Source organism: Carassius auratus, chromosome 30 (genome assembly GCF_003368295.1).
Source record: "Carassius auratus strain Wakin chromosome 30, ASM336829v1, whole genome shotgun sequence".
Classification (NCBI taxonomy): Eukaryota; Metazoa; Chordata; class Actinopteri; order Cypriniformes; family Cyprinidae; genus Carassius; species Carassius auratus.
In genome coordinates, this window is record NC_039272.1 from 18,667,211 (window position 1) to 18,694,672 (window position 27,462).

The following is a 27,462-nucleotide window of genomic DNA, read 5'->3' on the forward strand; positions in this document are numbered from 1 at the left end:
AATATGTGATCTTTTTTATAATATCTTGTGGTATAGTTTTTATTTAAAGTGCAAGGTGACCTGAATTCAAATCCCAATGGTTTGTGCATACCTGCAGATGCATTTTCATTAGACTGACCAAATATAGACGATGTTTCTTCCACCGCTTTAAAGAGATTTTTCCCAAATACACTACTGTTCAAATGTTTGAGGGCCTTTCTTTAAAAGAAAGAAATACAAATTTGTTTGAACCCAGCAAGGATGAATCAAACTGATCTTTAAAGACATTTATAATGATACAATTTTTTTTTTATTTTTCAAACAAATGCTATTCTTCTGAATTTCCAAAATCACAAAATCAGCATATTTAATTGATTTCTGAATGATCATGTGACACTGAAGACTGGAGCAATGGCTGATCAGATGGCATGAGAGTTTTCTTTCAAAAAACACACACACAAAAAAAATCCTACTAACCACACAGGCCAAGTCTGTAACTATGTCTCATTGCTTCTCTTTCCAGGAATCACAAACTATGAAGAGTACTCTCTCATTCAGGAGGTGGTGGAGGAGAAGAAAGATGAAGGGACGGGCACACTGAAGAAAGACAGAACTCTACTGAGGGAGGAGAGGAAGATGGAGAAGCTCAAAGCCAAACTGCACACAGATGATGACTGTAGGTAACACCTCAGCCATCCCGTCCAGATAGATCTGTTAAATTATTATTCAACTGTAGAACTGCTAAATGAGCCAAAATAAGTTCAGGTTTTAGAATTGTTTCAGGGTTTACCTTTGCTACCTGTCCCTCTTATTGTATTATATTTTATTTTCATATTATTTTTGTGTCTAAGTACTTTTGTATTTGATTGTTTTGTGTAGGTTTATCTTGTTATATCTCTTTCTGTTTGGTGATTGTTTGGTGTCAGCAAAATTTGATTTTTTTTGGCGGGGATCAAAATCAACTTTTTATTCAGAAAAGACATTTAAAATGATTAAAAAAAGATTTCTATTTCAAATAAATGCAATCTTTCGAACTTTCTATTCTTGAGAATTCTGAAAAAAAAGGTATCCTGGTTTCAACAAAACAATAATAATAATAATAAATGTTACTTGAGCATTTCAGCATAAGAATGATTTCTGAAGTACCATGTGACACTGATGATGAATAACGGCTGAACCTTTGCCATAACAGGAATAAATCTCATTTTAAAATACACATTTACATTTAAACTTCAGCTGTTTTGCTGCATGTTTGATCAAATAAATGCAGCCTCGGTGAGTGGAAGTCGTCTTTCAAAATCACTAGAACCCTCTGACTGACCCCAGACATTTCAAGGGTTGTATATCTTTAGTACAGAAGTTTGTAAACTGTTGTACTATATAAATCGTTTCTGTCTTTCTCACAGTAAATTGGTTGGATCATGGACGTACATTCAGAGAACAGGGAGTCGAGGAGAGTGAAACTCTACTGTTGAGACGGAAGTTTTTCTACTCTGATCAAAATGTGGACTCGCGAGATCCTGTTCAGCTCAATCTGCTCTATGTGCAGGTTTGGCTCACCTCTTGTCACTTATTATAGTCTACAATGATGTGAGGTGAACCCCGGTTTGGCTTCACATCCCTCATGCAGTGATGTTGCTCTAAATAATGTGTTTCCATGGTTCTTTACTGGCAGGTTTAATATAATGTATAAAAATTAAAATGCTTTAAATCTCTTATTGACATATGGCCCTAAAGGCCACTTTGAGTGGTGCACTGCATGCTTTTACACACATCGTATTGATCCACAAATTAGTGTAGTCCCTGTTACCTTTTTGTAAGTTCTTCTCCTGTCAGGGGCTTGTTTGCTAATCTGGATCATTTCAGTTGTGTGATTTCCAAAGTATTTGATAACAAATGTGTCTTCCTGCGTGTGTTTCTTCAGGCGCGTGATGACATTCTGAATGGTTCTCATCCTGTGTCATTTGACAAGGCGTGTGAATTTGCTGGAATTCAAGCACAGATCCAGTTTGGGCCTCATATAGAACATAAACACAAATCTGGATTTCTGGAGTAAGACCACGTCCTAATTCCTTCAGTTATAGTACACTGTTTACAGCCCCTATGCTTCATATCGATGAGAAATGATGTGTAAAATCTGATGTTGTAATGACCATATGCTCCATTTAGTTAATGAGCTTAATTTACTCGAATGAAAAGAGCTCAGATGCATTTTAATATTTTATGTGCATCGTATAACTGTAATGCCTGTTTGCATTTCAGTGTATTGTTGCTAATTTGCACACTTTGTGCATTTAATTTTGTTCAGCTTGAAGGAATTTCTGCCTAAGGAATACATAAAACAGAGAGGAGCAGAGAAGAAGATTTTTCAGGTGGGTGTCAGTTTATCCTGCACTTGGTTTATAAATGGATATCATCTTATACATGGTTGTCTGTTACTTAAACTTCTCTATTTGTAAGCAAAGATGTATGAGATAAATTAATTGGTTGGATGAGTAAACGCTTTATGAATTTTACAGGAACATAAGGCTTGTGGTGAAATGACTGAGATTGAAGCCAAAGTGAAGTATGTGAAGCTTGCAAGATCCCTCAGAACATATGGAGTGTCTTTCTTCTTGGTGAAGGTAAAGCATATGTGTGTTTTATTTGGATATATAATCTGTTATTTAGAGATCCCATACTTAACAGAATAGGTTGAATAAAAATATTAGCCTAAACTCTTTTTTTAATATATATATAAATGCTACCTCTGTGCAATCTTTTCACTTGTTTTTGTTTTGGTTATCTTGTGTTGAGTTGTTTAGTTTTGGTTATGCTGTGTGTTTGTTTTTGAGTTTTGTTTTGTTTTGTTTAGGCTATGTTGTGGTGTTTTGTTTTGGTTATGTTGGGTTTTGTTTATGTTTTTTTTTTTTTGTGTGTATTGTTTTTTTTCTGTTTTATTACAATTAAAAAAACCCTGAGGTGGTCATTCAGATTTCTTTACTAGGGATACCCATTTTTTTTTTTAAAGTCATATTTCTGAATTAGCCTACATATTGTAAAGGTGTTTTTGAGGTTAGCAGTCCTGAGTCACAAGGTCACAGACAGTTTTCTTTCATACCCAAGTCCAGAAATCTTCTTCAGTGTACATGTTGCCAATCAATGTTCTCATGAGAGCTTTCATCATCCGAGAGGAATTCCACCTCCAGAATTATTCCGTCTATTCAATGCAAACCCCCCCCCTACACCCCTGTTCCTGGCCGGTGTTGGTCTGCATGACTCATGGACTGATTACAGTTCAGCTCTGCTTGAGTTGTAAAGTTAAGGTAGAGCAGATGTTCTTTTGCCTAAAATAAAGATCATAAGTTACTGGTTTTAGTTTTGTTCTGGCTTTTATTCATCTCATATAACAGATATAATGATTCTCTGTATTGATTAACTCAAACTATTTCCAGGTTGTTGTTTTCTTTTCTGGAAATAAGTGGTAAACACATTTGTGCAAAAAGCTAATATGAGAAAAATTGGCAGAGATTGGCAAAGATTGACTGTACAACTCTAAACTCAGACAGGACAGCAAAGCTCATTTTATCCATCTGCTGACAGCTCTGAGAGAAAAATGTGGAAGAGAATCTGAGAGGATACAGGAAGAATGTTAAGTGGAATAGATGTAAAAGCATCTATTCAATAGATTAAAAGATGCTGTGCTTGTTTTTGTGGTAACACTACTTAAAGCCTTTATGTATAATACATTATAAAGGTATTCATAATGTATGTTGTAATGAATTTCACCTTTCCATAAATAATTGTAAGTTAAAATGCATTAATGGGGCTGCCCTCAATACTCAACTAATCATTATTTGACCAGAAGAGTTCGACCAAACTTTTAATAGGCGCTTAGTCGCAGAAAAAATAAATAAATCCACAGACGAAGTCACGCAGTCCAGAACTAACAGATCATTAATGGCTAGTCTATGTAGTAATGCACTACATCAGACAGGACATTAAGGCCCATCCCAATTCTATTTTATAACCCTTCCCCTTCCCCTACCCCCTAAATATTCCCCTAAGGATTGGGACACCACTACTATGCCATTACATGTCATCATTCGTCGTCTAGCTCATATATACTGGTGTGCTGTTGTACATTACAGCCTTTAATTATCGTTCTGTATTAATGCGCTGCATACTGACACACACACACACACACACACACACGCGCATATCAGAAATCGTGCAGCTCACACATCCAGGAGAAAAACTTGTCAACGCTGCCCCATGACTTTTATCAAATCAGTTTAAATACTGTATCGCTACATTATATTTTCCAGCAGCGAGAGGATAAAATCGCTGTTTTTAAACGTAAACTCACTCCAAAAAGAGAAACGCGCATACACGCAACTTCCATTCTCTCTCTCTCTCTCTCTCTCTCTCTCTCTCTCTCTCTCTCTCTCTCTCTCTCTCGGTCTCTCAATTTTCAACATTTCTTTGAGTAACATGAACGTTAATATGAATTTACAATTGAATGTAACATAAAACAAATGATTACTTTTCGTAAAAATCTTTATTTATGCCCAAAATGCTTACATTTATGTGTCTTTTTGTTCGCTCAGGCAGCCGTGGAAAGCAAATATTAGATTATCCGTATGAAACATGGTGCATCACTACTGCAGAGATGACGAGTCAGTGTCGCCGAGTTCATCTCTTAAACTGAAAACAAAGAAAGCACTTTAGTTTATCAAATTATTCAAATGTTAATGCAGTCTCCTTACTGATTTTTTCCTGACACATTCATTACTTTTGCTGGTATGCTATGGAAATGTTAAGCTTGTGCTTGAGTGTTTATTAGGCTGTGAAGGCAATTAAAGGTACATTATAATAATTTAAATGGTTTATTAAGAATCATGTGATCAGTCAACTAATGCTTAAAATTAATAGCTACTAATTGACCAGAAAAATCCTTAGTAAAGGGCAGCCCTACATTATAATGTGTAAAGGTTTGTTTTTAATTCACTATACTTACTGAAACAATGAATAGGTAAGTATTATAATGTATTACAGTATGCATAAAATGTATTACATTATATGCATTAACAGTCATAATCAATGCATTAAAACTACATTTATAAGTTTTTATTTTTAAGGGATTTACGTGTTACTGACTTTGTTTCAGGAAAAGATGAAAAGTAAAAATAAACTGGTCCCAAGGCTGCTGGGTATTACCAAAGAATCAGTGATGAGAGTGGATGAGAAAACCAAAGATGTGGTTCAGGAGTGGCCACTTACTACAGTGAAAAGATGGGCCGCCTCACCTAAGAGCTTTACACTGGTACTTGCATAACACACACATTCTTACAGACTAGCATTTGATTTTCAGATGGTTCAAATAGCTCCGGTGTATGTTTGTTTGTAAATGCATACATGTAAACTATGTGCCCATATACAGGATTTTGGGGAGTATCAAGAGAGCTACTACTCTGTTCAGACCACTGAGGGGGAGCAGATATCTCAGCTTATAGCTGGTTACATTGATATAATTCTCAAGAAGGCCAGTATTAACTCCTTTAATTGTTTTTCCCTCATTAATTCATAAACATTTTGTTGTTTCATGTGCTTTCCTTAATGAGATCCTCCTGGCTTATGAATGATTTTCATATTAAACGTTTTCAGATAACAGTGTGCACAGTGTAACCAGATTAAACGTTATGTGGAAGTTTGTATAAAGAGTTTATTCACTTCTGTTTGGCCCTACAGAAACAAAGCAAAGACCGCTTTGGCTTAGAGGGAGATGAGGAGGCCACCATGTTAGAGGAATCCGTTTCTCCGAAAAAGTAAGACTTGAAGAAATTTTGTGTCGGCAGTGATAAGAACCGTATTTCCTTTCAAGGTTTTGTCATTTTATGCAAGTTATCTTTGGAAATACTTCTGCAATCAGAGCAGCACAGCATTACAGGAAGATTGTGCAACCTTATCTCAGACTCTAGATTTATCTAGATTGAACTGAGGTTACCTGTTCCAGACAATGTTTTAGTACTCAGCCTGTTTTAATAAATACAGGCATCTTCTCTTCTTGGATAATCCCTGAATGTTGTAGTACGAACATAAAAACCTCTGTACTTCAGCCTTTCGGTGTCATTCCCTCTGTCTTTATTTGTTGTTTCCTCTCAGATCTACCATATTGCAGCAGCAGTTTAACCGTGTCGGACAGGCAGAGCATGGCTCTGTGGCACTGCCTGGGATCTTGAGGTCAGGTTCTGTCGGCCCAGAAACACTGAACATGGGCACCGTCCCCTCTCCACAACAACAGATCACCACTGGACAGATGCATCTTGGGCATATGCCTCCACTGGTGAGTCTACATTTACAAATGCTCATGTTCATGGACCACTTAAACAGCAGTTCATTTTTTGTTCAGTATTTGACCTCATATTGGCCACTGACCACCTTGCTGTCTTGCAGCATATCAGCATTAGCCAATACATAACATATAGAGGTTGATCAGTGGTTTAAGCTGTCACAGTTTAGATCTCTTGGTGGATTCATGTGTCATTTGTGCCCCAATCGATCAGAGTGCAGCCCAGCAGGCTCTCGTGGGAACCATTAACACCAGTATGCAAGCAGTGCAGCAGGCACACACAGACCTACAGGAGGTGGAAGAGCTGCCTCCACTTGGAGATGATATGGTAAGAAAATGCATGCATGACATTTTGAAACTCACTTGTACCTATCACCCATGTTTTGTTTTGTTTTATTTGAGATGATATGATGAGAAAATGCATACAGGCAACTTCACATTTGCTTTCCTGTATCCATTACCAATATTTAATTTAATTTTTAATTTTAAAGTGAATTTTCTGAGGATATAGTAAGGAAGTGCATACATCTTGCACACAATTTGATTGACTCTCAAATTGACTCTCATGTACCATTACTATTTTATTTGTTCTTTTACTTTTTGATTTGTATTACTTTTTATGTGTATTATTTTTTTTTCAGGCTTCTAAAATGTGGATTCAGAACAAAATGGATGAGTCCAAGCATGATATTCACTCTCAGGTGGACGCTATAACTGCTGGAACTGCCTCTGTGGTTAATCTTACCGCTGGTAAACGCTTGACTCTATTAAAGTGTATTAAATTATTAAGCTGTTTCACAACACTTACTGTAAATTTTTTACTGTTTATACAAGAGAACTTTTAAAATTAAGAGCTTTAAGGTTTTGCTATTCTGTCTTCCAGGGGACCCGACAGACACGGATTATACAGCAGTAGGCTGTGCGATCACCACCATCTCCTCTAATCTGACGGAGATGTCAAAAGGGGTGAAGCTGCTGGCGGCTCTGATGGAAGATGAGGTGGGCAGTGGACAGGACCTCATGAGGGCTGCCAGGACCCTCACCGGAGCTGTATCTGACCTTCTTAAAGCTGTGGAGCCTGAATCAGGAGAGGTGCGAGCAAAGAATGTGCTATGATTAATCATTATCTGTCACTTTGATGGACTGTGTTGAACATTTTCTATAATTCTTTTCATTTTCCCTAATGATATACAGCTCATCTTTATTTATATAGCACTTTATGCATTACTGATTGTTTCAAAGCAGCTTCACAGGAAGATAACAATCAGTGATTGTGGTTGTGTTTTCTCATGAAGCCACGACAGACGGTTCTGACCGCAGCCGGCAGCATTGGTCAAGCCAGTGGAGATTTGCTTAAACAGATTGGAGAGAATGAAACGGACGAGCGCTTCCAGGTACACAGGAGTCTTTTAAGGAACACAATGTACATTTGTGTTTTTATCGCCCTGAGTGTATGTGTTTGTGTGTTTCAGGATGTGCTAATGAACCTTGCTAAAGCTGTGGCTAATGCAGCAGCCATGATGGTTCTGAAAGCCAAGAACGTGGCACAGGTTTCTGAAGACAGTGTTTTGCAGAACAGGGTTATTGCAGCTGCGACCCAGTGCGCCCTCTCCACTTCCCAACTAGTGGCCTGTGCCAAGGTGGAGTTCACATGCACATGTTTCTATTCCAGATTGATTCAAAGTTTGTTTAAAAAAACTGTGGATAACCTTTTTTTGTGTGTGTTGTGTGTGTCAGGTTGTGAGCCCCACGATCAGCTCCCCTGTGTGTCAGGAGCAGCTGATTGAAGCAGGGAAGCTGGTGGACCGTTCAGTGGAAGGTTGTGTGAAGGCCTGTCTGTCAGCTACCAGTGACGGAGAGCTTCTCAAGGCCGTCAGCGCAGCAGCTGGTATCGTCACACAGGCTCTAAGTGACCTACTCACACACGTGAGGAACTACGCCACACGCGGGGAACCCATTGGACGCTACGACCAGGCCACGGACACCATCATGACAGTCACAGAGAGTATTTTCAGCAGCATGGGCGATGCTGGTAAGATGACTGCATCATATACATATACAGGGTTTTAAAAAAAAAAAAATTCATTTATTTTAAAATGTAATTAATTAATGTGATGGCAAAGCTGAATTTTCAGCAGCCTTTTCTCCAGTCTTCGATGTCATATGATCCTTCAGAAATTATTTTAATATGCTGATCTGGTGTTCAGGAAACATTTCTTACTGTAAATGTTAAACTGAAACTAAGATTTTTTTTTTAAATGCATCTTTTTTATCATTATAAATGTCTTTACTTTCACTTTTAAAAAGTGTAATGCAGAGAAGAAAAAAAAAAAACTACTGACTCCATTGTCAGTACAAACTTATTTTATTTGCTTGGCTCCTCTGTGCTGTGTAATAGTAGAGATTTACTATTCTTCTCCAAAGGTGAGATGGTACGACAGGCTCGGGTTCTTGCCCAGGCGACCTCTGACCTGGTGAATGCCATGAGATCAGATGCTGAGGTGGAGGTGGATGTGAACAACTCCAAGAAGCTTCTTGCAGCTGCTAAACTGCTTGCAGATGCCACTGCTCGAATGGTCGAGGCTGCAAAGGTGGGTTACCAAAAAATCGACAATTCTGCTGTAATTATGAAAAAATTCTTGCTTTCTACATTTTTTTTAATTAGCAAAAACTAAAAATAATACAGTTAAATACTAATAAACAGCCAGCATGCTAGTAATATACAAGCTAATAGTTTATAGTGAATAGTATTCCCTAATCTAAAGTGTAAAAACTTAGAAGTGTAAAAATAAAAGGCTGTTCTTTTAATCAAAAGATTCTTATACTTGCTGTTGTTTCAAAAATCACTAGGAAGTTATTTTGAGGATCTCTCTGTTTAATAATCTGGGATCTAATAGATGAGCAGTAGACTTGTAACATGTGTGTGTGTGTGTGTGTGTGTGTTTAGGGAGCTGCTGCATACCCTGAAAATGAAGACCAGCAGCACAAACTCCGGGAGGCTGCGGAGGGGCTGCGTGTGGCCACAAATGCAGCTGCACAAAACGCCATTAAGAAGAAACTCATAACAAGACTGGAGGTCAGTGAATTGCTTATGATTTTGATTACGGGGACAAATAATTGAATTTAGGCAGGACTTGTGTAGTCTATGCAAGGAATACGCTACATTGAGTCTCTGTTTGTTTTTCCAGAATGCTGCTAAACAAGCTGCGGCCGCTGCAACTCAAACCATTGCGGCATCCCAGAACGCAGCAGCCTCCAACAAGAACACTGCGGCCCACCAACAACTTGTTCAAAGCTGCAGGGTTTGTATAAAATGTTTTTTTTTTTTTTGAATTTCCAAACAAGTGGTGGTAATGATCGTCCTCCTGTTGTGTTGATATTCTCGGTTCATGTGTGTTAGGCTGTAGCTGACCATATTCCTCAGCTGGTGCAGGGAGTGAGGGGCAGTCAGGGTCAGCCAGAGGATGGTAGTGCCCAACTTGCCCTCATCATTGCCAGTCAGAACTTCCTCCAGGTAACCATCAGTCCTTTCACTGATGCTAATCACCTGTCACTCATCTGATAACATCACTCTTCTTTAAAAGTGCTCCTTGACTGCTAAAATGTCTAATTCCATGTTCCAGCCTGGAAGTAAGATGGTGTCTTCAGCGAAGTCATCTGTGCCGACCGTGACGGATCAGGCGGCAGCCATGCAGCTTGGGCAGTGTGCAAAGAACCTGGCCACCTGCCTGGCTGAACTCCGCACTGCTGCACAGACGGTACTGAATCTGTCTTCTCCACACATGTATTTAATGAGTAGAAGATCCAAATTTGAGATTGTCATTTACTCACCCTAGTGGCATTCCAAACCATGATGCCTTTCTTTTGTGGAACAAAAAGAAGATATTTTGAGGGATGTTGGTAAACAAGCAGTTTTAGTTCTCCTTGAAAAGTACAATTGAAGTCAACATGAACCGAAACCATTTGGTTACCAACATTGCAAAAAATTTACTCCGCAGAAAGAAAGTAATGCAGGGTTTGGATTGACATGAGTGTGAGTAAATGACAAAATGTTCATTTTTGGCTGGACTATCCCTTTATCAAATCCTGTCATGTGATCTCTAGGCTCATGAGGCGTGCGGCCCCATGGAGATCGACTCTGCCCTTGTTGCTGTGCAGACGCTTAAGAATGAACTCCACGATGCAAAAATGGCAGCTTCCGAGGGACAGCTGAAACCTTTACCTGGGGAATCAGTGAGTTTAGACCCATTTAATATCAGTGATACTATTATTATTTTATAATTGAAAAAAATATATATATTTTCAACATAGACACACTGATATTGTGAATTATGCATTCATTTGATGTGGTTTAATTTTTGTGGTTCAGTTGGAAAAATGCACTCAGGATCTGGGTGGCACATCTAAGGCTGTTGGTTCCTCAATGGCTCAACTGCTTACCTGTGCAGCACAGGGAAATGAGCATTACACAGGTAATACACCCACTCTTACATGCAAAACGTTTATTTGGCTAAATGGGAGCATATCTTGAAGCTCTGTTCTTTAATGTAAAGCTAATTATAATTAATAACCCTAGCTCTAAATGTTAACATTTTTGGAATAATAAAATCAATAAAATTATTCATTATATTTATATTTGAGGATGTTTCTAGAGGTTTTGTCAAATTAAGTTAACCTCCAGAGACAATTCAGTTACCTACAATATAGCTAAATAAACAAACGTACATGGTTCACACACACTCTGGTGAATTGTTTGTGTTTGCAGGTGTAGCTGCCAGTGAAACTGCCCAGGCTCTTAAGACGTTAGCACAGGCTGCGAGGGGTGTTGCTGCCACCTCATCAGACCCTGCTGGAGCTGCAGCCATGTTGGATTCTGCTCGCGAGGTTATGGAAGGATCAGCTAAATTAATTTCTGAAGCCAAGGAGGCGCTGGTTGCTCCTGGTGACGCAGAGATACAAAAGAGGCTAGCTCAGGTGAGGGGGGAAGAGAAGATGTCTTATTTGTCCTTCTTTTATTATTCACAACATTAACTTAGAAATGAGGAAGTCCACATACAATTCCTCATTGAGGAGCCAACAACATTAGCAGTGAATAAAAAAAAAATAAAAATAAACTATGTTTGATCAATTACTGAAGTATTCATTTTCTTTAAAAAAAACACATATATACATATATTTCTAAATCTATTTATATATGTGTGTGTGTCTCGGTTTTGTGTGTTAGGTCGCAAAGGCTGTGTCCCACTCACTGAATGCATGTGTGAACTGTCTACCTGGACAAAAGGACGTTGATATGGCTCTGAAAAGCATCGGAGAAGCCAGCAAAAAACTGCTTGTAGAGACGGTGAGCTACAAACAAGGACATCATTTAAAAAAAAAAAAATTTGTCATTACCTAATGTGCTTGATGCTAATGCTAATTAATGAAAATGCTTCACAAATATTATAACTTGAAAATTTGTTCTATCCCTTAATGTACTTTCACTGTCCCCAGTATAGTGCATGCCATTATTATATGTTCTAATGTGTGTTTAGTAGCTGAATGTTTTACTTTATTTGTTTGTTTGGCAGCTCCCTCCCTGCAGTAAGTCCTTCCAGGAGGCTCAGAGTGACCTGAACCAGACTGCAGCCGATCTGAACCAGTCTGCAGGTGATGTGGTCCATGCCTCTAGAGGAACCACTAGCCAGCTTGCAGATGCTTCTGGAAAGTTCAGTGAGGACTTCGATGAGTTTCTGGATGCTGGCATTGAGATGGCAGGCCACACCCAGGTATGATGTGTGGAGCATGAACATGAGAATGTGGATAAGTCTTCCTTTTCCTGAAATAAGTCATATTTGGTGATTTTAGAGTAAGGATGATCAAATGCAAGTGGTTGGGAATTTGAAGAACATCTCAATGGCCTCCAGTAAGCTGCTGTTGGCTGCTAAGTCTTTATCTGTGGACCCTGCAGCAGGCAATGCAAAGAACCTTCTCGCTGCTGCTGCCAGGTACTTCATGCCATGTTTATTTGTGCATGTTTTATATATGCTGCTGTTTCTGTATTTTTACCTTCACTCTCCTGCGTGTTTATTCAGAATGGTGACTGACAGCATCAATCAGCTGATTACACTGTGTACCCAGAATGCCCCAGGACAGAGGGAATGTGACAATGCTCTAAGAGAGCTTGAGGTATTATATACAAACATTGCATACACTGCACACTATTAAGTAATTTGTTTTATATTTGAAAACAAAAAGGGGATATCGTCTCTTTTTGTGGGTTACAGGCTGTTAGGGGACTTCTAGATAACCCAAACGAGCCAGTCAATGATCTCTCCTACTTTGACTGCATTGAAAGTGTCATGGAGAACTCTAAGGTAACAGAAACTATTATTGGAGGTTTTACTTGGAATACTATCAGGATTTTTATTGCAAACGTTTATTCAGTATTGTTACAAGCATAGAAACATTTTGCATGTTATCTGAGCACTAGTCAGCCCACAGGAATAAATTACATTTCAGACTATGATAAAATAAAAAATGGTTGTTTTAAATTGCAAAAATGTTTCTCAGTATTACTGTTTTACTCTATTTATGATCAAATAAATGCAGCTTTGGTGAGCATAATCATTTCAAGTATGTATCTCAAATAATAAACGGGTAAAACTGCTGTTATGATGCTGAACTGCATTATTCATTTAGCCTGTTGATACAGTTAAATGTTGATGCATATCATTAGGTGATAACCAATCTGTTAACCACCTCTTTCTGATATATAGATTCTCGGTGAGTCTATGGCCGGGATCTCTCATAACTGCAAGACAGGAGATGTTCCAGCATTTGGAGACTGTGTGGGTGGAGCCTCTAAAGCTCTGTGTGGTCTGACCGAAGCAGCTGGACAGGTAAGACGCTACCCACTCTGCCCTTTAATATCATAATATGTTCACAACAGGTATACATTTGTTACCTCTGAACACTTTATGTATGTATCAATCATACTTGTTTTTTTATGTGTCTCTAGGCTGCTTACCTAGTGGGTGTGTCTGACCCCAACAGCCAAGCTGGACATCCAGGCTTAGTGGATCCTATCCAGTTCGCTCGAGCTAATCAGGCAATCCAGATGGCTTGCCAAAATCTTGTTGACCCAGACAGTAGTCCTTCCCAGGTAACATCCGATATTAGGCATGTAGGGTTTGGACATAAGCCCAAAACTTGTCTTCTTCAACATCTTCGTCTGCACTTTTAAGGCCAAAATATTAATATATGCATATTGCAGGTGCTCTCAGCTGCCACCATAGTTGCTAAGCACACCTCTGCGCTGTGTAATGCTTGCCGATTGGCCTCGTCTAAGACCGCAAACCCTGTGGCTAAAAGACACTTCGTGCAGTCAGCCAAAGAAGTGGCCAACAGCACAGCCAACCTGGTCAAAACAATCAAGGTTAAACCACTCGTCTTTATACATGAATCCAACTTTTATCCACTCCACTGACATCAAATGATTGTTCTCTTGCATCATATTCTAGCATTTCATTCTTCTCTCCCACCATAGGCTTTGGATGGAGATTTCTCTGAGGAAAACCGTGGGAAATGCCGTGTTTCCACAGCGCCGCTCATCGAAGCTGTTGACAATCTGACCACGTTTGCTTCCAATCCAGAGTTTGCTAGTGTTCCTGCGCAGATTAGTAGAGAAGTGCGAGGTTCTTCTTCTTTGGATTGTTGTTCATGATTATATCCTCCTTGTTGTTCATATTTATGTTTTTCTACTCACAATTTAGGGTTCTGCTGCACAGGAGCCAATCATCCAGTCGGCACGTGCCATGCTTGATAGCTCCACCCACCTTTTGAAGATAGCTAGGTCATTGGTTATGAACCCTAAAGATCCACCCACATGGTCATTACTAGCGAGCCATTCGCGCACTGTATCAGACTCCATCAAGAGCCTCATTACTGCGATCAGGTAACGCACAAATACTCACAGTTTGTATGAGACTCGCAGAATAGAAATTAGCTACTATAAATGTGTGGGGGGGGGGGGGGGGTTTCTCACTAACTTATGTTCATATGGTTTATATTACAGGGATAAAGCCCCTGGCCAGAAGGAATGTGACTCAGCCATTGATAATATCAATAAATTCATTCGAGATATTGAGCAGGCCTCTCTTGCAGCTGTCAGCCAAAATCTTTCTCGTAGAGACGAAGTTTCATCTGAGGTAAATGTTTGTTTATACTGCAGCTACATATTTTTGTTAATGTTTTTTCTGGAAAATCAACAAATTAAAGGTGCTGTATGTAGGATTGACACTGAGAGGTTGAACTAGATATTGCAGTCCAAATTCAAAAAATTGAAGAGGGTTTTTTTCACCTTACCCCTAGTCCTCAGACTTGATGCATATGTAGTTTGCCAGATTGATGACACAAACGGGAACGATCGCACTTGACGATGAATGCAATGAAATACACTTTGTGTTCAGCCAACTGGCAACCCGGGGTGCTGAAATACAATTGGGTAAACTGGTGGTGGGCAGGTTTCCCAAACCAAAACAGAGACTGACATTCCGGCCCGGAACGCACATTTTCAAAGGGGAATAACTGACTGTAGCATTGTTTTTCAGATAAACAATTATGTTAACTTAGCATGTTTCTTAAATATCTGCAAACATGTTATGGTAGTTTTTATGCTTTAGTAGAGTCAAAATCTTACATACAGCACCTTTAATGTAGAAAAAACATAAATATGGTACATTTTAAAATTATTTGTTTCTTTTTGTTTCTTTTAGTGGCATCTTTGTACTAAGTATTTTGGATGAAGTCAAGTATCGCTGATACTGATGCCTCTATTGCATGGATATTTACCTATTTCTGATAATAAAATGAGTATTTATAGCCATAACATTACAGTAACATTTTTAACACTTAGTTGTCATAACATAAAAACTTTTCATTTTAAGTGTTGTTAATTGATCTCTATGTATGTCCATTTATAATAAATGTCACATTTATCTGTGAATTTAATATGGTGTGTATTTAGTAATTCTATAGTTATATGGTGATATTTCTGTCTCCGTCAGTGTCAGCTCTCTCTGTTTGAAAAAACTGTTCTGCATTTGTTTTCACAACAAATAAGAAAATTGCAAGTTAAATTATCTGTAACAATATTTTTATGTGAGGATCAGGAAATTACAGTGGGTTTTCGAACCAGGAGTCCTTAACCATTATTGTACATTTCAGGCTTTGCAGGAGCAGTTAACATCATCTGTTCAGGAGGTGGGTCACCTGATTGAGCCCATTTCCACAGCAGCAAAAGGAGAAGCAGCCCAGCTGGGTCATAAGGTGACTAAAATTGCCTTTACAGTCTAAAATTAATTGTCATATATTTTTCAACCCTAATGCATGCCTGTCTGTCCCTCAGGTCTCTCAGTTGGTCAGTTACTTCACTCCTCTGGTTTCCGCTTCTATGGGCATGGCTTCCAAAATCTTGGATCATCAGCAGCAGATGAACCTTCTGGATCAGACCAAGACTCTTGCCGAGTCTGCTCTACAAATGCTGTACGCTGCCAAAGAAGGTGGTGGAAACCCAAAGGTACTTCTCATTCAATCATTCATTCTTCATAGAAAATGTCAATCTTTTAGCAAATTCATTATCTCATTCGTCTTCAGGCTGTTCATACCCATGATGCCATAGCAGAAGCTGCACAGTTGATGAGGGAAGCTGTTGATGACCTCTTGCTGACCCTGAATGAAGCTGCTAGTGAGGTTGGCATGGTCAGTGGCATGGTGGATTTGATTGCTGATGCCATGGGCAAGGTAATAACTTGTATACTTTTGGATTAAAAGAATATGCATTGTAATTACATTCAGTTGAAAATAATTGACATTTTAAATGTGTTTTAAATGATAAACAGCCATGTAACACATTTTAATGTTCTTGTCATTCTGTAGTTAGGTGAAGGTACCCCACCAGAACCAGAAGGTTCATTTGTAGAATATCAGACCACCATGGTGAGATACTCCAAAGCTATTGCTGTCAGTGCACAGGAGATGGTAAGCAATCATAATCTTCTACACTTAATATGTTTATTTGCATCATAAAGATTTATACATGGACTTTGGTGTCTAATATCACCGTATGCCTTCATTCTCTCTCTCAGATCACTAAATCAGTGAGTGCTCCGGAGGATCTGGGCAGTTTGGCCTCTCAGGTCACTGCAGACTACAGTCAGCTTGCAGTTCAGGGACGTCTGGCTGCTGCTACTGCTGAACCAGAGGAGGTGACCGACGTACACATGCGTAGTCATACTCTCTGTATTTCTCTCACACACGCGCATGCTGACCCTTGTGTTTGTTGGTGATTGTAGATCAGTTTCCAGATAAAGACACGAGTGCAGGAACTGGGGCACGGCTGTATTGTGCTTGTTCAGAAGGCTGGAGCGCTGCAGATCAGTCCATCTGACTCGTTCACAAAGAGAGAACTTATTGAGTGCGCACGTGCTGTCACAGAGAAGGTGTTAAAATGCAGAACACAAAACCAAATCATATGCTTTTCGCACAGCTTCATGCCTAAGAGTTCATTGAGTTGAACTGTTGATATCTGTATATAGTAGCAGTGATTTTTGTTTTTTTTAATGCAAGTTTGTTTTCTGTAGGTGTCTATGGTGCTTTCGGCATTGCAAGCTGGTAATAAGGGCACTCAAGCCTGTATCACTGCTGCCAGTGCTGTTTCAGGCATCATCGCTGACCTGGACACCACCGTCATGTTTGCTTCTGCTGGCACACTCAATGCTGAGAACGATTCAGACTCCTTCACTGATCACAGGTACAGTGGGGTTCAGTATGTAGTGCAATGGGGTTAATTTGTAGTTTGCAGTAAATGGTGAAGACCTGAAATAAAAATGATTGGCAAAAATCTAATATTTGGGATACATTGGGACAAAAAAAATCTGAATTTTTATTTTATTTATTTTATTTTGTGTTTTTAGCTTTTTTTCCATTTTAGAATTTCCTTAGTTTTTCATCTTAAAATCTTAGATGGCTGAAATTTTCGGTACATCTTTATCAGTCATTGCAAAAAAGGGATGTGCCAATAGTTCCTTTGGGACAGGGGCTTAAATGTAAAAAAGGGGAACTTATAAGGAGTCATTCAAATTTAAAAAATTACTGTTGTAAAATTATGGTCACATTTTATTTTAAGACCCAATTCTTCCATTAACTATGACTTTTGCCTCAAACTCCTAATTTGCTGCTTATTATTAATGGTTACTAAGGTAGTTAATGTTTAGGTATTGGGTAGGATTAGGAATGTACATAGAATAAGATCCTGCAGAATATGTGCTTTATAACTACTAATAAGCCAATATATTAATAATAGGCATGCTAACTAAGTTAATAGTGAGAATTGGGCCCTATAAATAATTACCAAAATTGTGTATGCATAATTATAAAAATAAAACCCTTTACATGTTCTTGAACTTGAACTGCTTACACTTCACAACAATAGGCCTGATGGTGGCACTTGAGCTTCATTTAATCAACAATGGTAGTTTAATCAAATGGTTAACAATATATCAATATGCAGTATGTGTCAGACTCTGGTTTGTGTGCATTTTGTTTCGTGTGCCTTCCTGTGTTTCCTTATTTGGTCATGTTCCTTTTCTCGTTTAGTTTAATTATAATTACTTTCACCTGTGTTTATTAATTATCCCTAGTATACAAGTCTGTGCTTTTGTGTTTCTACTTGTCGTCACGTTGATGTGGTCCCTGCTGTTTCCAGTGTTAATGTTCTCTGTGATCCGTGAATTAAAGACTGTTTGTATATTCCTCTTTCCTCAGTTTCTGTTATTCTCATGTGTGTACCATGACAGTATGTAAATAGGAGTAAATTAAACACTACTTCCAGTTAATGAGACCACTTCTACTTTAGCAATTTCAGGTTTGTTAAAAACAACAAAACGGTTACGTACATGCTACATAGTTTTCAACTGATTTATAAATAAAATAACACCAGTGGAAAATACTGTCCCACGTTACATTGTCCAATGAAATTTGAGCTTGGTGATACAAGAAACATAGAACAGCACAGGAGATTGGTTACCAAAGAAAGCTGTCAAATATACAATTTAACAGTAAAAAAAAAAAAAAAAATATATATATATATATATAACACCAGAATGCTACAATTGACTTTAATTGTATATTAATATTATTTTAATTTAGGGAGAATATTCTGAAGACAGCCAAAGCACTGGTGGAGGACACTAAGAACCTTGTTTCAGGTGCAGCATCAAGTCAAGAGAAGCTGGCCCAGGCCGCCCAGTCTTCTGCCAAGACCATCACACAGCTTACAGATGTGGTGAAATTGGGAGCAGCCAGCATAGGCCCGGATGACCCAGAAACACAGGTGAGAGCCGTGGAGAAAGTGATGAGGACAGATGAGAAGTCAAACACAGCGATTTCCCAGTAGTCACATGGAAGTCATCTCTCTGGAATGCACATGTGTTATTGTCATTCATCTCCTCGTAGGTGGTGCTGATCAACGCAGTGAAGGATGTTGCTAAAGCTTTAGCTGAGCTCATTAGTGCCACCAAGTGTGCAGCAGGAAAAGCAGCAGATGACCCCTCCATGTTCCAGCTCAAGAGTGCGGCCAAGGTACGACTGTCAAAAACACTTCTGCATAACATAAATATTATTCTCCCTTTTCCACATTTTCTGTCATACCTCAAGAGCACAGAACTTGGTAAGAAACACTCCATCTAGACAGTTAGCTGTTGTAAATGTCTCTGAAACTGTAATCTCCCAGTTGTCCTTCAGAAATCTGGCTGCACGGATGGAAATGTCTCCTAACTCAGATATGAGTAAAAGTGTTCTGGTGAGAAGCTCATTCCAGTGTGTGCCATTAATCAGATTAATTATTAATAAGAAAATGAATGTTTTCTTCTCCATCACCTACTTTGATTCCCATTGCACACTCAGTCCCAAATATTGTGCAATAAAATGAACTACATGCTCTATTAATGGTATAGTTCTGCATGAGTTTGCATTCACTCATTTTTAGTATTCAAAAGAAGGTGGTATTACCAGTTTGACCTTAGATCATTATTATTTTAGTATTGTTTATGTGCTGTATTAAATATTTATTGATATTTTGGCTTTTATTTTTGCATTTGCATTTTTTTTTTTTTTTTTTTAGTTTTAAGTTGTAGTCATTTTGTTTATATAGATATCTAGATGGAGAGAGAGAGAGAGAGAGAGAGAGAGAGAGAGAGAGAGAGAGAGAGGATACTGGTGCATATATACAATTTTGTAGATTTAATAATTTAGTTTGCCAATAAAACATTTCTAACATTTCTCTTCCTTTAATATTTGAATGATTTAATTTCAGGTTTATTTCAGTTTATTTCAGTCAGTGAAAACAACATATGTCTTTATAAATTGAGAAGATAGGAGAAAATAAGTTGTTGTCTATAAATTGCTGGTTTCTGAAGGGAGGCATCTTTGCACTAGTGAACGTCGCCATCAAATGTTCTTCTGTAAAAGTTAAACTAATGATGGAGCTGGCAGTGGTATCCTCAGATGTGAAATGAAAATGTGTTCTTCCTGTCTGTGTGTTCAGGTTATGGTAACTAATGTAACATCCTTACTGAAAACGGTGAAGGCAGTGGAGGATGAGGCTTCAAGAGGAACCAGAGCTCTGGAAGCCACTATCGAGTGCATCAAACAGGAACTCACAGTAAGTTGAAAACACAAGAAAAGAGTGTAAGCGCATAATTTTTTTTATCATGTCATCAATTCCCTAAACTGACCTTAATTTGATCATTTAAATGAACGATTGTGTCGTCATCAGGTGTTTCAGTCTAAAGAAGCCCCTGAGAAATCAACCACTCCAGAGGAGTTCATTCGCATGACGAAGGGCATCACCACAGCCACTGCCAAAGCTGTTGCAGCAGGAAACTCTGCCAGACAGGAAGATGTCATCTCCACAGCAAACCTCAGCCGCAAGGTCATAGCCGATATGCTGACCACGTGCAAGGTGTTTGCATATACTTGTTTTCTGCCCATGTGTCCCTCTATGCTTCATCATCACTGGATTATCAAATGTGTTTTTGGTGCAAATAACAGACTCTAATATCTGCCCCTCAGCAAGCTGCGTATCATGAGGAAGTGAGTGAAGAGGTCAGGAGCAGAGCTCTGTTATATGGCACTGAATGTACCAATGGATATATAGAGCTCCTAGAACATGTCCTACAGGTACAAACACAGTCCTTTACACACACAATGAATCTGCATGTTGCTTTCATTCAGGATTGGTCTTAACCAGAACTGTTTCTGGCTTCTGATTATTTCAGGTCTTACAGAAGCCAACAGGTGACCAGAAACCGAAATTGGCGACGTTCTCTAAAAAGGTTGCTGCAGCCGTCACTGAACTGATTCAAACAGCGGAGGCAATGAAAGGTAAGAGATATAGTGTAAGACACACGTTCCTTAAGACACAAACATGTTCACTCTGTGTACTTTGGGGATACTTTGGACTTACTGTGCTGAGTAAAGTTTCCTATTTTTTCCTGTGTCGCTTAAGATGAGGGTGAGTACCTTACAAGTCCCTTTAAGGCAAGTCATGTCACTCGGCGGCCATCTTTGAAATGCCTCTCGGGCATGCAAATGCAGCTCCTATCTCTTTGAATGGGGAAACAACAGATTCTCCAAAACTGTTCGCCAAGCTTACGAATAAATTTCATATTTGAAATCGCCAATGAAATCTGACAAACTGTATCATGAAGTTGTTTATTTTGCTCAAATAGCGTTATAGAAAGCTTATTTTTCAGGCTAGGTCAGCCAGTGTGCATGCACAGTCTCAGAGCCCTGACTGTTTCTATAGCAACCGGGGTCTGACTTACCGATTAGCGATTGGTTCTTTTGCTGAGAAGGCGGGGCTTCAGTCGATAGAGCGGCCAAATTGAGTGTTGCATTTTCCCCCATTCAAAACTATACGAGTGACACGTCTTGGGAATTTTATAGTCATTGGTACCGTAAGATGCCAGTATGAAATTATTCCATCTTTCCGGCCTTCATTTTGAACTTTTTCTTATTTAACCACATTTGTGTCTCGTTTATTTGTTTTGTGGGATTTCATTTGTGTCCAGCACTGTGACTGAATTAATTGCTCTCTGGCTTTCTTTGTTTAAAAAAAAAAACACCATTCATTTTTTATTCACCTGCTGACACCCATTCAGTTATTGCAGCATGCCACACTGAATTGATCCCAGGCCTTGCCAAACATTAGTTAAATGTGTGTATTGTGTATTTAGGCACTGAGTGGGTCGACCCTGAGGATCCTACGGTGATCGCCGAAACAGAGTTATTGGGAGCTGCGGCCTCAATCGAAGCAGCAGCCAAGAAACTTGAGCAGCTCAAACCAAGAGCCAAACCAAGGGTAGTGTACATGATTAATATACTCTTTAAAGACTACACTAATGGATTGTAAGGGATTGCAGTGCTCTGTAATATTTGAAATTATGTGTATATATGCGCTAGTGGCCAAAGTTTTAGAATTGTTCAGATTTTTCCAATGATTTTGAAAAAAAGTATCTTATGCTCACCAAAGCTGCATTTTAATACGTACAATTTATTCCTGTGTTGGAGAAGCTGAATTTTCAGCATTACTTCAGTCTTCAGTGTCACTTGGAGCTTCAGAATTCATTAAGAATTTATTTAGATTTTAATTAAAATTTTAATGAAATGGAACTCAATAGAAAACAGTTCACACTATGTCTGTTTTTACTGTCTTTTTTTTTTGTCTTATCAGCCCTAGTAAGCATAAGATACTTTCAAAAACATAAAAATGTATACATTGTTACCAGTAGTGTATTAATGTTTATTAATATTATATATATGATATATATCATGTGCATTTGTAATTTATAATAAATATAAAACGTTTATATGTTTGCATGTGTTTATAGTATCAAGGAATTCCAAATGCCACAATAAATTTGTTGTGTGTATGCATTAGCCAACAAAACATTCAAAATTAAACACAGCTGTGATTAGATGTAGTGTGTAGTACAGGCCCAAAGACTGCACTAAGCAACTCAATAAGAACTGTAAAACTGAGACACATGCACTGAACTTATTATTTTTGCTGTGTAAGACAAACACATACAGTGACAATACAATAGTAACACATTTAATGACAAAAAATTGCTGCCATCAGTTCTTGATAAAAAAAAATCCATTATTTTTCCCTTTTTTTTTGTATTTTGCCCTTTTTTAACCACAACTACAGTATATACAGTCTAACACAGTGAGACAATTTCTTATAACCTCCTCAAGATGTTACAAATGCATTTTCCATTATATATATATATTTTTTTTTTTTTTTGTTTGCAGCAAGCTAATGAGAATTTAGACTTTGAAGAGCAGATTCTTGAGGCAGCCAAATCTATCGCCGCTGCCACCAGCGCTCTTGTAAAATCAGCTTCAGCTGCTCAGCGAGAACTCGTAGCCCAGGGCAAGGTAAGAAGACATGGCATGTTTATTAATCAGTCCATAAAATGATTATTTATAGCAACCGTTTTTTGAGTTTTTCCATTTACTCTGTTTTTATAGAATAATAACATACTTTTTTCCCTTTCTGAAGGTGGGAGCCATCCCTGCTAATGCTGTGGATGATGGACAATGGTCCCAAGGGCTAATATCTGCTGTAAGTCCTTAAGGATTCAAAGTGCAGATAAAATGTCATCATGTTATATTCCTTTATGACTTCTCTGTTTTTTTTTCATGCATTACAGGCACGCATGGTTGCCGCAGCCACCAGTAGCCTCTGTGAGGCAGCGAATGCATCGGTCCAAGGTCATGCCAGTGAAGAAAAGCTCATCTCTTCTGCCAAACAAGTGGCTGCTTCCACTGCACAGCTGCTGGTGGCGTGCAAGGTTAAAGCTGAGCAGGATTCAGAGGCTATGAGGAGGCTACAGGTATATATAGTTAATCAAAGAAAAATACTAAATTCATTCTGATATTTAAATGGTTACTGCACTGTACATGTTCACATATAAACCTAGGCTTACATTACTGCCTTCACTGAACATGAACTTCATAGGCACATTTCATGAACTTCTTATGTGTTATCTGCAGGCTGCAGGCAATGCTGTGAAACGGGCCTCTGACTGTCTGGTTCGAGCGGCCCAGAAAGCTGCTTTCAACAAGGCAGATGATGATAATGTGGTGGTCAAGACCAGGTTTGTAGGAGGAATTGCTCAGGTAAGATTTTAGGCTGAATTCTGTCTATGGTTGATTCAATAATAATTAGTTAATAATAAATACATAATTCTATTGCTTATTAAAATAATATTATTATTTAAGTAATAATATAATATTTTTGTTTGTTGTGGTTGTTGTTAATAATAGTAATAAATATATTTGCGACCCTGGACCACAAAACCTTTAAAGTCTTAAGTGTAAATGATTCGAAATTGAAATGTGTATATATAATCTGAAAGCTGAATAAATAAACTTTCCATTGGTGTGTGGTTTGTTAGGATTGTTAAGACAATATATGGCCGAGTAACAATTATTTGAAAATCTGGAATCTGAGGGTGCAGAAAAATTTAAATATTGAGAAAATTGTCTTAAAGCTGTCCAAATGAAGTTCTTAGCAATGCATATTACTAATCTAAAATTTAGTTAAAAAATATTTACGGTAGGAAATTCACAAAATATCTTCATGGAACATGATCTTTACTTAATATCCTAATGATTTTTGTCATGAAAGAAAAATCGATCATTTTGACCCATACAATGTATTTTTAGCTATAGCTACAAATATACCCAGCGACTTAAGGTTTTGTGCTCCAGGGTCACATTTATATAGACAATGAACTATGCGTAAATATCCAATGTAATACAAAAATACTGCATCTTTAGGTTATTTTTATTGCTGCTAATAATAATAATAATAATAATGGCAATAATAATACTTATTTCTTCTTCTTCTTATTATTTTTCTCCTTCTTATTAGCAGATCAATAGATAGATAGATAATAAAAAATAAATGTCATTTAATATATGTAGACAACAAAATGTTTGCTATATAATAAAAATAATAAACAAATAATAATAATACTGTATTTTGAATGCGTATTCTTAATTTTATCTTTCTGACTTCTCATACATTTTTTTATTTATTAATTACTATTGTTTTAACTGGAACTAATAATTATAATATCATTTAGTATTTTAAGGTTATACTCTCCCATATTGGCTTTGTTCAGTTCATATTTCATATGTGTTGTCCTTTGTCTGTTTGGCCCAGATTATTGCTGCTCAGGAGGAGATGTTGAGGAAGGAGAGGGAGCTGGAAGAGGCCCGTAAGAAGCTAGCGCAGATCAGACAACAGCAGTACAAGTTCCTGCCAAGTGAACTCCGAGAGGATGAGGACTAAACAGAAATACTGACTTCCCTTTGATCAAATTATCCACCATTTAATTTTTGCCTTCAGGACACATGAATTTCAAAAGTGCAGTCCATACGACAAATACTGAACTGATGAAGGGTTATTGATTCAGTTGACTGGATTGTGAATTTTTAAATATTTAACCTCTTGAACATTTCAAACCGTCTCGTCTCTTTAACCGTAAATGTGTTCATCACCCTCATGAAGAAGCTTCAAATTTCTGGCATGAATCTGAATTTGTGAATGTGTGCATGAAGATTTTGGAAGCACATTACCATGTGCTCAGAACAGCCAGGTTTACACTTTTGGGATCGGAGTGTTGAGGAAGAAATAAATGAACTCCGTTCGATTTCAGTCGTTTAAAATAAAGCATTTATTGGGTTTCAAACAAGGTGGAGACTTTGCTTACGTCATTTAAAGTCAAGAAGAAAAGAAACCTGATTTTAAGAGACTCCAGTTGAATGTTTAACATTTGTACATTTTGTAATGGTGAGATACATTTTTATGCTTCACTTTCATTGCTTCACTAAGTATACAAATAAAGATATTTATGTAGACAAGCAAATGTGCGAAAATGTGCAATGTAAAACAAAACCACTCAGCATAAGTGTCTAAAATGCATCATCTCCAATGAATTCTTCTTGCTGCCCATACGCTTTGAGAATGGAATGAGCGGATCTAGTGATTGGTGGATTAAATCAAGAGAATCAGAAAGCCATACTAACCTCAGAGGATCTGTGGAAATTCCATCTCTAACCCCATAGAACTGATGTTATACCACAGCAAAATATTTCTTACAAGAATGAAATCCAAATACTGAATGTATATTCAATTATAATGGAATCGCTCCTATTGTTGTTTTGGGCACAAGGATGTATGTTCAAAAGGACATGTTGTTCTTCACTTTATGTAGAGCCAGACATACTTTGAGCGACTTTTCTTCTTTTGCTGAAATGACTGGCCACTGCAGTATTTACAGTGCTGTTTGTTGCTGCTTTTATTTTCTCTTCATTGTCTTCTTTTTCTAACTATTTTTCAGATTTTTGACCTTATGCTCTAGTGTGTCTCTTTTATGCTTGTATTTGGTCATATGCAACTCTGGAAATCTGTTAGTGCTTTATTGCTTTGCCACAGCAACTCTTCAGTCTCTGGCTTTATGTACATTTAGTTTCAGTGCCTTAGTTTATCACTGTCAAATGAACGTATCAGTTCTCTGACTCTGACAGTTCTCTGACTGAGATCAGGTGTTTATACAGTATTCTGGCTTGCATTCACCATAGTGTGTGTGTGTGTGTGTGTCTCTCGAAGCTGAGATGCTGCTAATCTGTTCCTAAATTTTGTGCTCTGATGCTCAGAGTTGGAATGGTTCGAGTTGGTAATTTCTACAGAAAGTCATTGTCATAAAGTGGCCTGTGAAACTCACTTTAAGCAGTTCCCCCTTTAGATCTGCCTAGAAAGTGTCTTGTCTACTTTATGTTGCTGTAATTGTGTATGGCTTACATACAAATGTATGACTGTATGTTAAGACAGCACACTTTTGTACCGCATTTCTTGTGCATGCTCCATTACATTTAATGGCAGAGTTGAAGAATGGGCTAAATGTTGCCAGCTCATGCATTGTCTAGACGACTAAAATATTAAGAAAGTCCTGAATGTGACTCCACATTTAGTGAAAACCAATTGATTTAGTTTTATTTGTGGGTGTCTTTGAATGACTGCCTGTAAGAGCACTGCAGTAAATCAAGTTATACATGTAAAACTTCTGCATATATGGAAGAACATTTTAACTGAAAATAAAGGGTTTCAATTTAGTTCTCTTCACATGATGTTCGTATGGAATGGATTTTTTTTTTTTTTTTTTTTACTTTTGACCTGAACGTGAAAGTGACAATGAAACTGAATGGTTTAATACTGCTCATGCACTGAACAGTTTTTAATTTAAAACATTTATTTAAAAAAAATATTTTTAATGTTTCCCCGACCGTGGTATATTAGAGAATGAACTCTCACAAAAACATTTTAATTCATTAATTAAAGTTGTATATTACAAAAAACAATTCGGCCTTGCGTCCCTGTCACTTTTTTTTATTCTCTTTAATCATTTTGAATGTGAGGTTAATGTGTACAATAATAATAATAATCTATTAATACTGTGTTAATTGCGTTATTATTATTATTTGTGTTGATACTTTTTTAATTCATACAGTTTTATTTTATAAACCCATTTCAGCATGTAAATAGATCTAGGGAAGCATACTGGAAAATGTAGTATAATTAAAATTAGTAGTGTGGTTGTAAAAAGTGTTATTATAAAATAGTTTGTTACTATAGCTGCCTGCCATTAAAAAATAATTAAAAAAAATTGTTAGTAAATAGGTTCACTTAAAGGAAAATAAAATATGCATGTTCGGTATTAGTTCTTCTGAGGCAAGGAGTAATACGCTTGCAAGCTTGAGTTTTGGAATAATGTTCTACGTTGTCATCTGTAAGTTTATGCAGTCTCAATTTAGAAGGTCATAGATCTCTATGAGGCCAAATAAAATCAACATTGCCTTTTATGTACCATCTCCCCTTCTTCCACATATGCTTTGTGATATGTACATACATCTAAAAGAAGTACATCTCAGTGATTTGTTAAAGTGACTGACACAAACATGGTCTCTCTCATTTAGAGCATTTACTCAGTCTTCTTTTTCTGTCTGCAGTTTTGCTGTTATTCTGAGCTATGCAT

General features: G+C 37.7%; 1 protein-coding gene across 4 annotated transcripts in view; it reads left to right on the plus strand.

Annotated features, from left to right (window-relative positions):
- The window catches only part of LOC113049515 (talin-2-like), a 49,516-nt gene extending 22,959 nt beyond the window's left edge, over positions 1-26,557 (plus strand). For 2 of the 4 annotated variants that reach the window (XM_026211926.1, XM_026211927.1), the window contains exons 6-57: positions 503-655; positions 1,386-1,528; positions 1,904-2,031; positions 2,288-2,351; positions 2,499-2,603; positions 5,129-5,284; positions 5,402-5,503; positions 5,710-5,786; positions 6,124-6,304; positions 6,525-6,638; positions 6,952-7,060; positions 7,194-7,402; positions 7,606-7,950; positions 8,048-8,342; positions 8,735-8,901; positions 9,258-9,386; positions 9,499-9,612; positions 9,711-9,824; positions 9,934-10,068; positions 10,415-10,543; positions 10,680-10,782; positions 11,076-11,284; positions 11,535-11,654; positions 11,881-12,078; positions 12,158-12,297; positions 12,385-12,478; positions 12,577-12,666; positions 13,069-13,191; positions 13,311-13,454; positions 13,566-13,727; positions 13,839-13,979; positions 14,065-14,246; positions 14,367-14,499; positions 15,518-15,619; positions 15,699-15,869; positions 15,947-16,093; positions 16,229-16,330; positions 16,438-16,557; positions 16,645-16,791; positions 16,933-17,102; positions 18,500-18,683; positions 18,806-18,931; positions 19,896-20,012; positions 20,127-20,312; positions 20,423-20,530; positions 20,629-20,734; positions 21,589-21,713; positions 22,670-22,795; positions 22,920-22,982; positions 23,071-23,253; positions 23,414-23,539; positions 24,591-26,557. In XM_026211926.1, the coding sequence (XP_026067711.1) occupies positions 503-655; positions 1,386-1,528; positions 1,904-2,031; positions 2,288-2,351; positions 2,499-2,603; positions 5,129-5,284; positions 5,402-5,503; positions 5,710-5,786; positions 6,124-6,304; positions 6,525-6,638; positions 6,952-7,060; positions 7,194-7,402; positions 7,606-7,950; positions 8,048-8,342; positions 8,735-8,901; positions 9,258-9,386; positions 9,499-9,612; positions 9,711-9,824; positions 9,934-10,068; positions 10,415-10,543; positions 10,680-10,782; positions 11,076-11,284; positions 11,535-11,654; positions 11,881-12,078; positions 12,158-12,297; positions 12,385-12,478; positions 12,577-12,666; positions 13,069-13,191; positions 13,311-13,454; positions 13,566-13,727; positions 13,839-13,979; positions 14,065-14,246; positions 14,367-14,499; positions 15,518-15,619; positions 15,699-15,869; positions 15,947-16,093; positions 16,229-16,330; positions 16,438-16,557; positions 16,645-16,791; positions 16,933-17,102; positions 18,500-18,683; positions 18,806-18,931; positions 19,896-20,012; positions 20,127-20,312; positions 20,423-20,530; positions 20,629-20,734; positions 21,589-21,713; positions 22,670-22,795; positions 22,920-22,982; positions 23,071-23,253; positions 23,414-23,539; positions 24,591-24,719 (7,346 nt within the window). In that variant the 3' untranslated portion in view covers positions 24,720-26,557. Of the gene's footprint in view, positions 1-502; positions 656-1,385; positions 1,529-1,903; positions 2,032-2,287; positions 2,352-2,498; positions 2,604-5,128; positions 5,285-5,401; positions 5,504-5,709; positions 5,787-6,123; positions 6,305-6,524; positions 6,639-6,951; positions 7,061-7,193; positions 7,403-7,605; positions 7,951-8,047; positions 8,343-8,734; positions 8,902-9,257; positions 9,387-9,498; positions 9,613-9,710; positions 9,825-9,933; positions 10,069-10,414; positions 10,544-10,679; positions 10,783-11,075; positions 11,285-11,534; positions 11,655-11,880; positions 12,079-12,157; positions 12,298-12,384; positions 12,479-12,576; positions 12,667-13,068; positions 13,192-13,310; positions 13,455-13,565; positions 13,728-13,838; positions 13,980-14,064; positions 14,247-14,366; positions 14,500-15,517; positions 15,620-15,698; positions 15,870-15,946; positions 16,094-16,228; positions 16,331-16,437; positions 16,558-16,644; positions 16,792-16,932; positions 17,103-18,499; positions 18,684-18,805; positions 18,932-19,895; positions 20,013-20,126; positions 20,313-20,422; positions 20,531-20,628; positions 20,735-20,858; positions 20,865-21,588; positions 21,714-22,669; positions 22,796-22,919; positions 22,983-23,070; positions 23,254-23,413; positions 23,540-24,590 lie in introns of all 4 variants that reach the window. The other 2 variants (XM_026211928.1, XM_026211929.1) reach the window with 2 other exon arrangements.
- Positions 26,558-27,462: the final 905 nt, after the last annotated feature.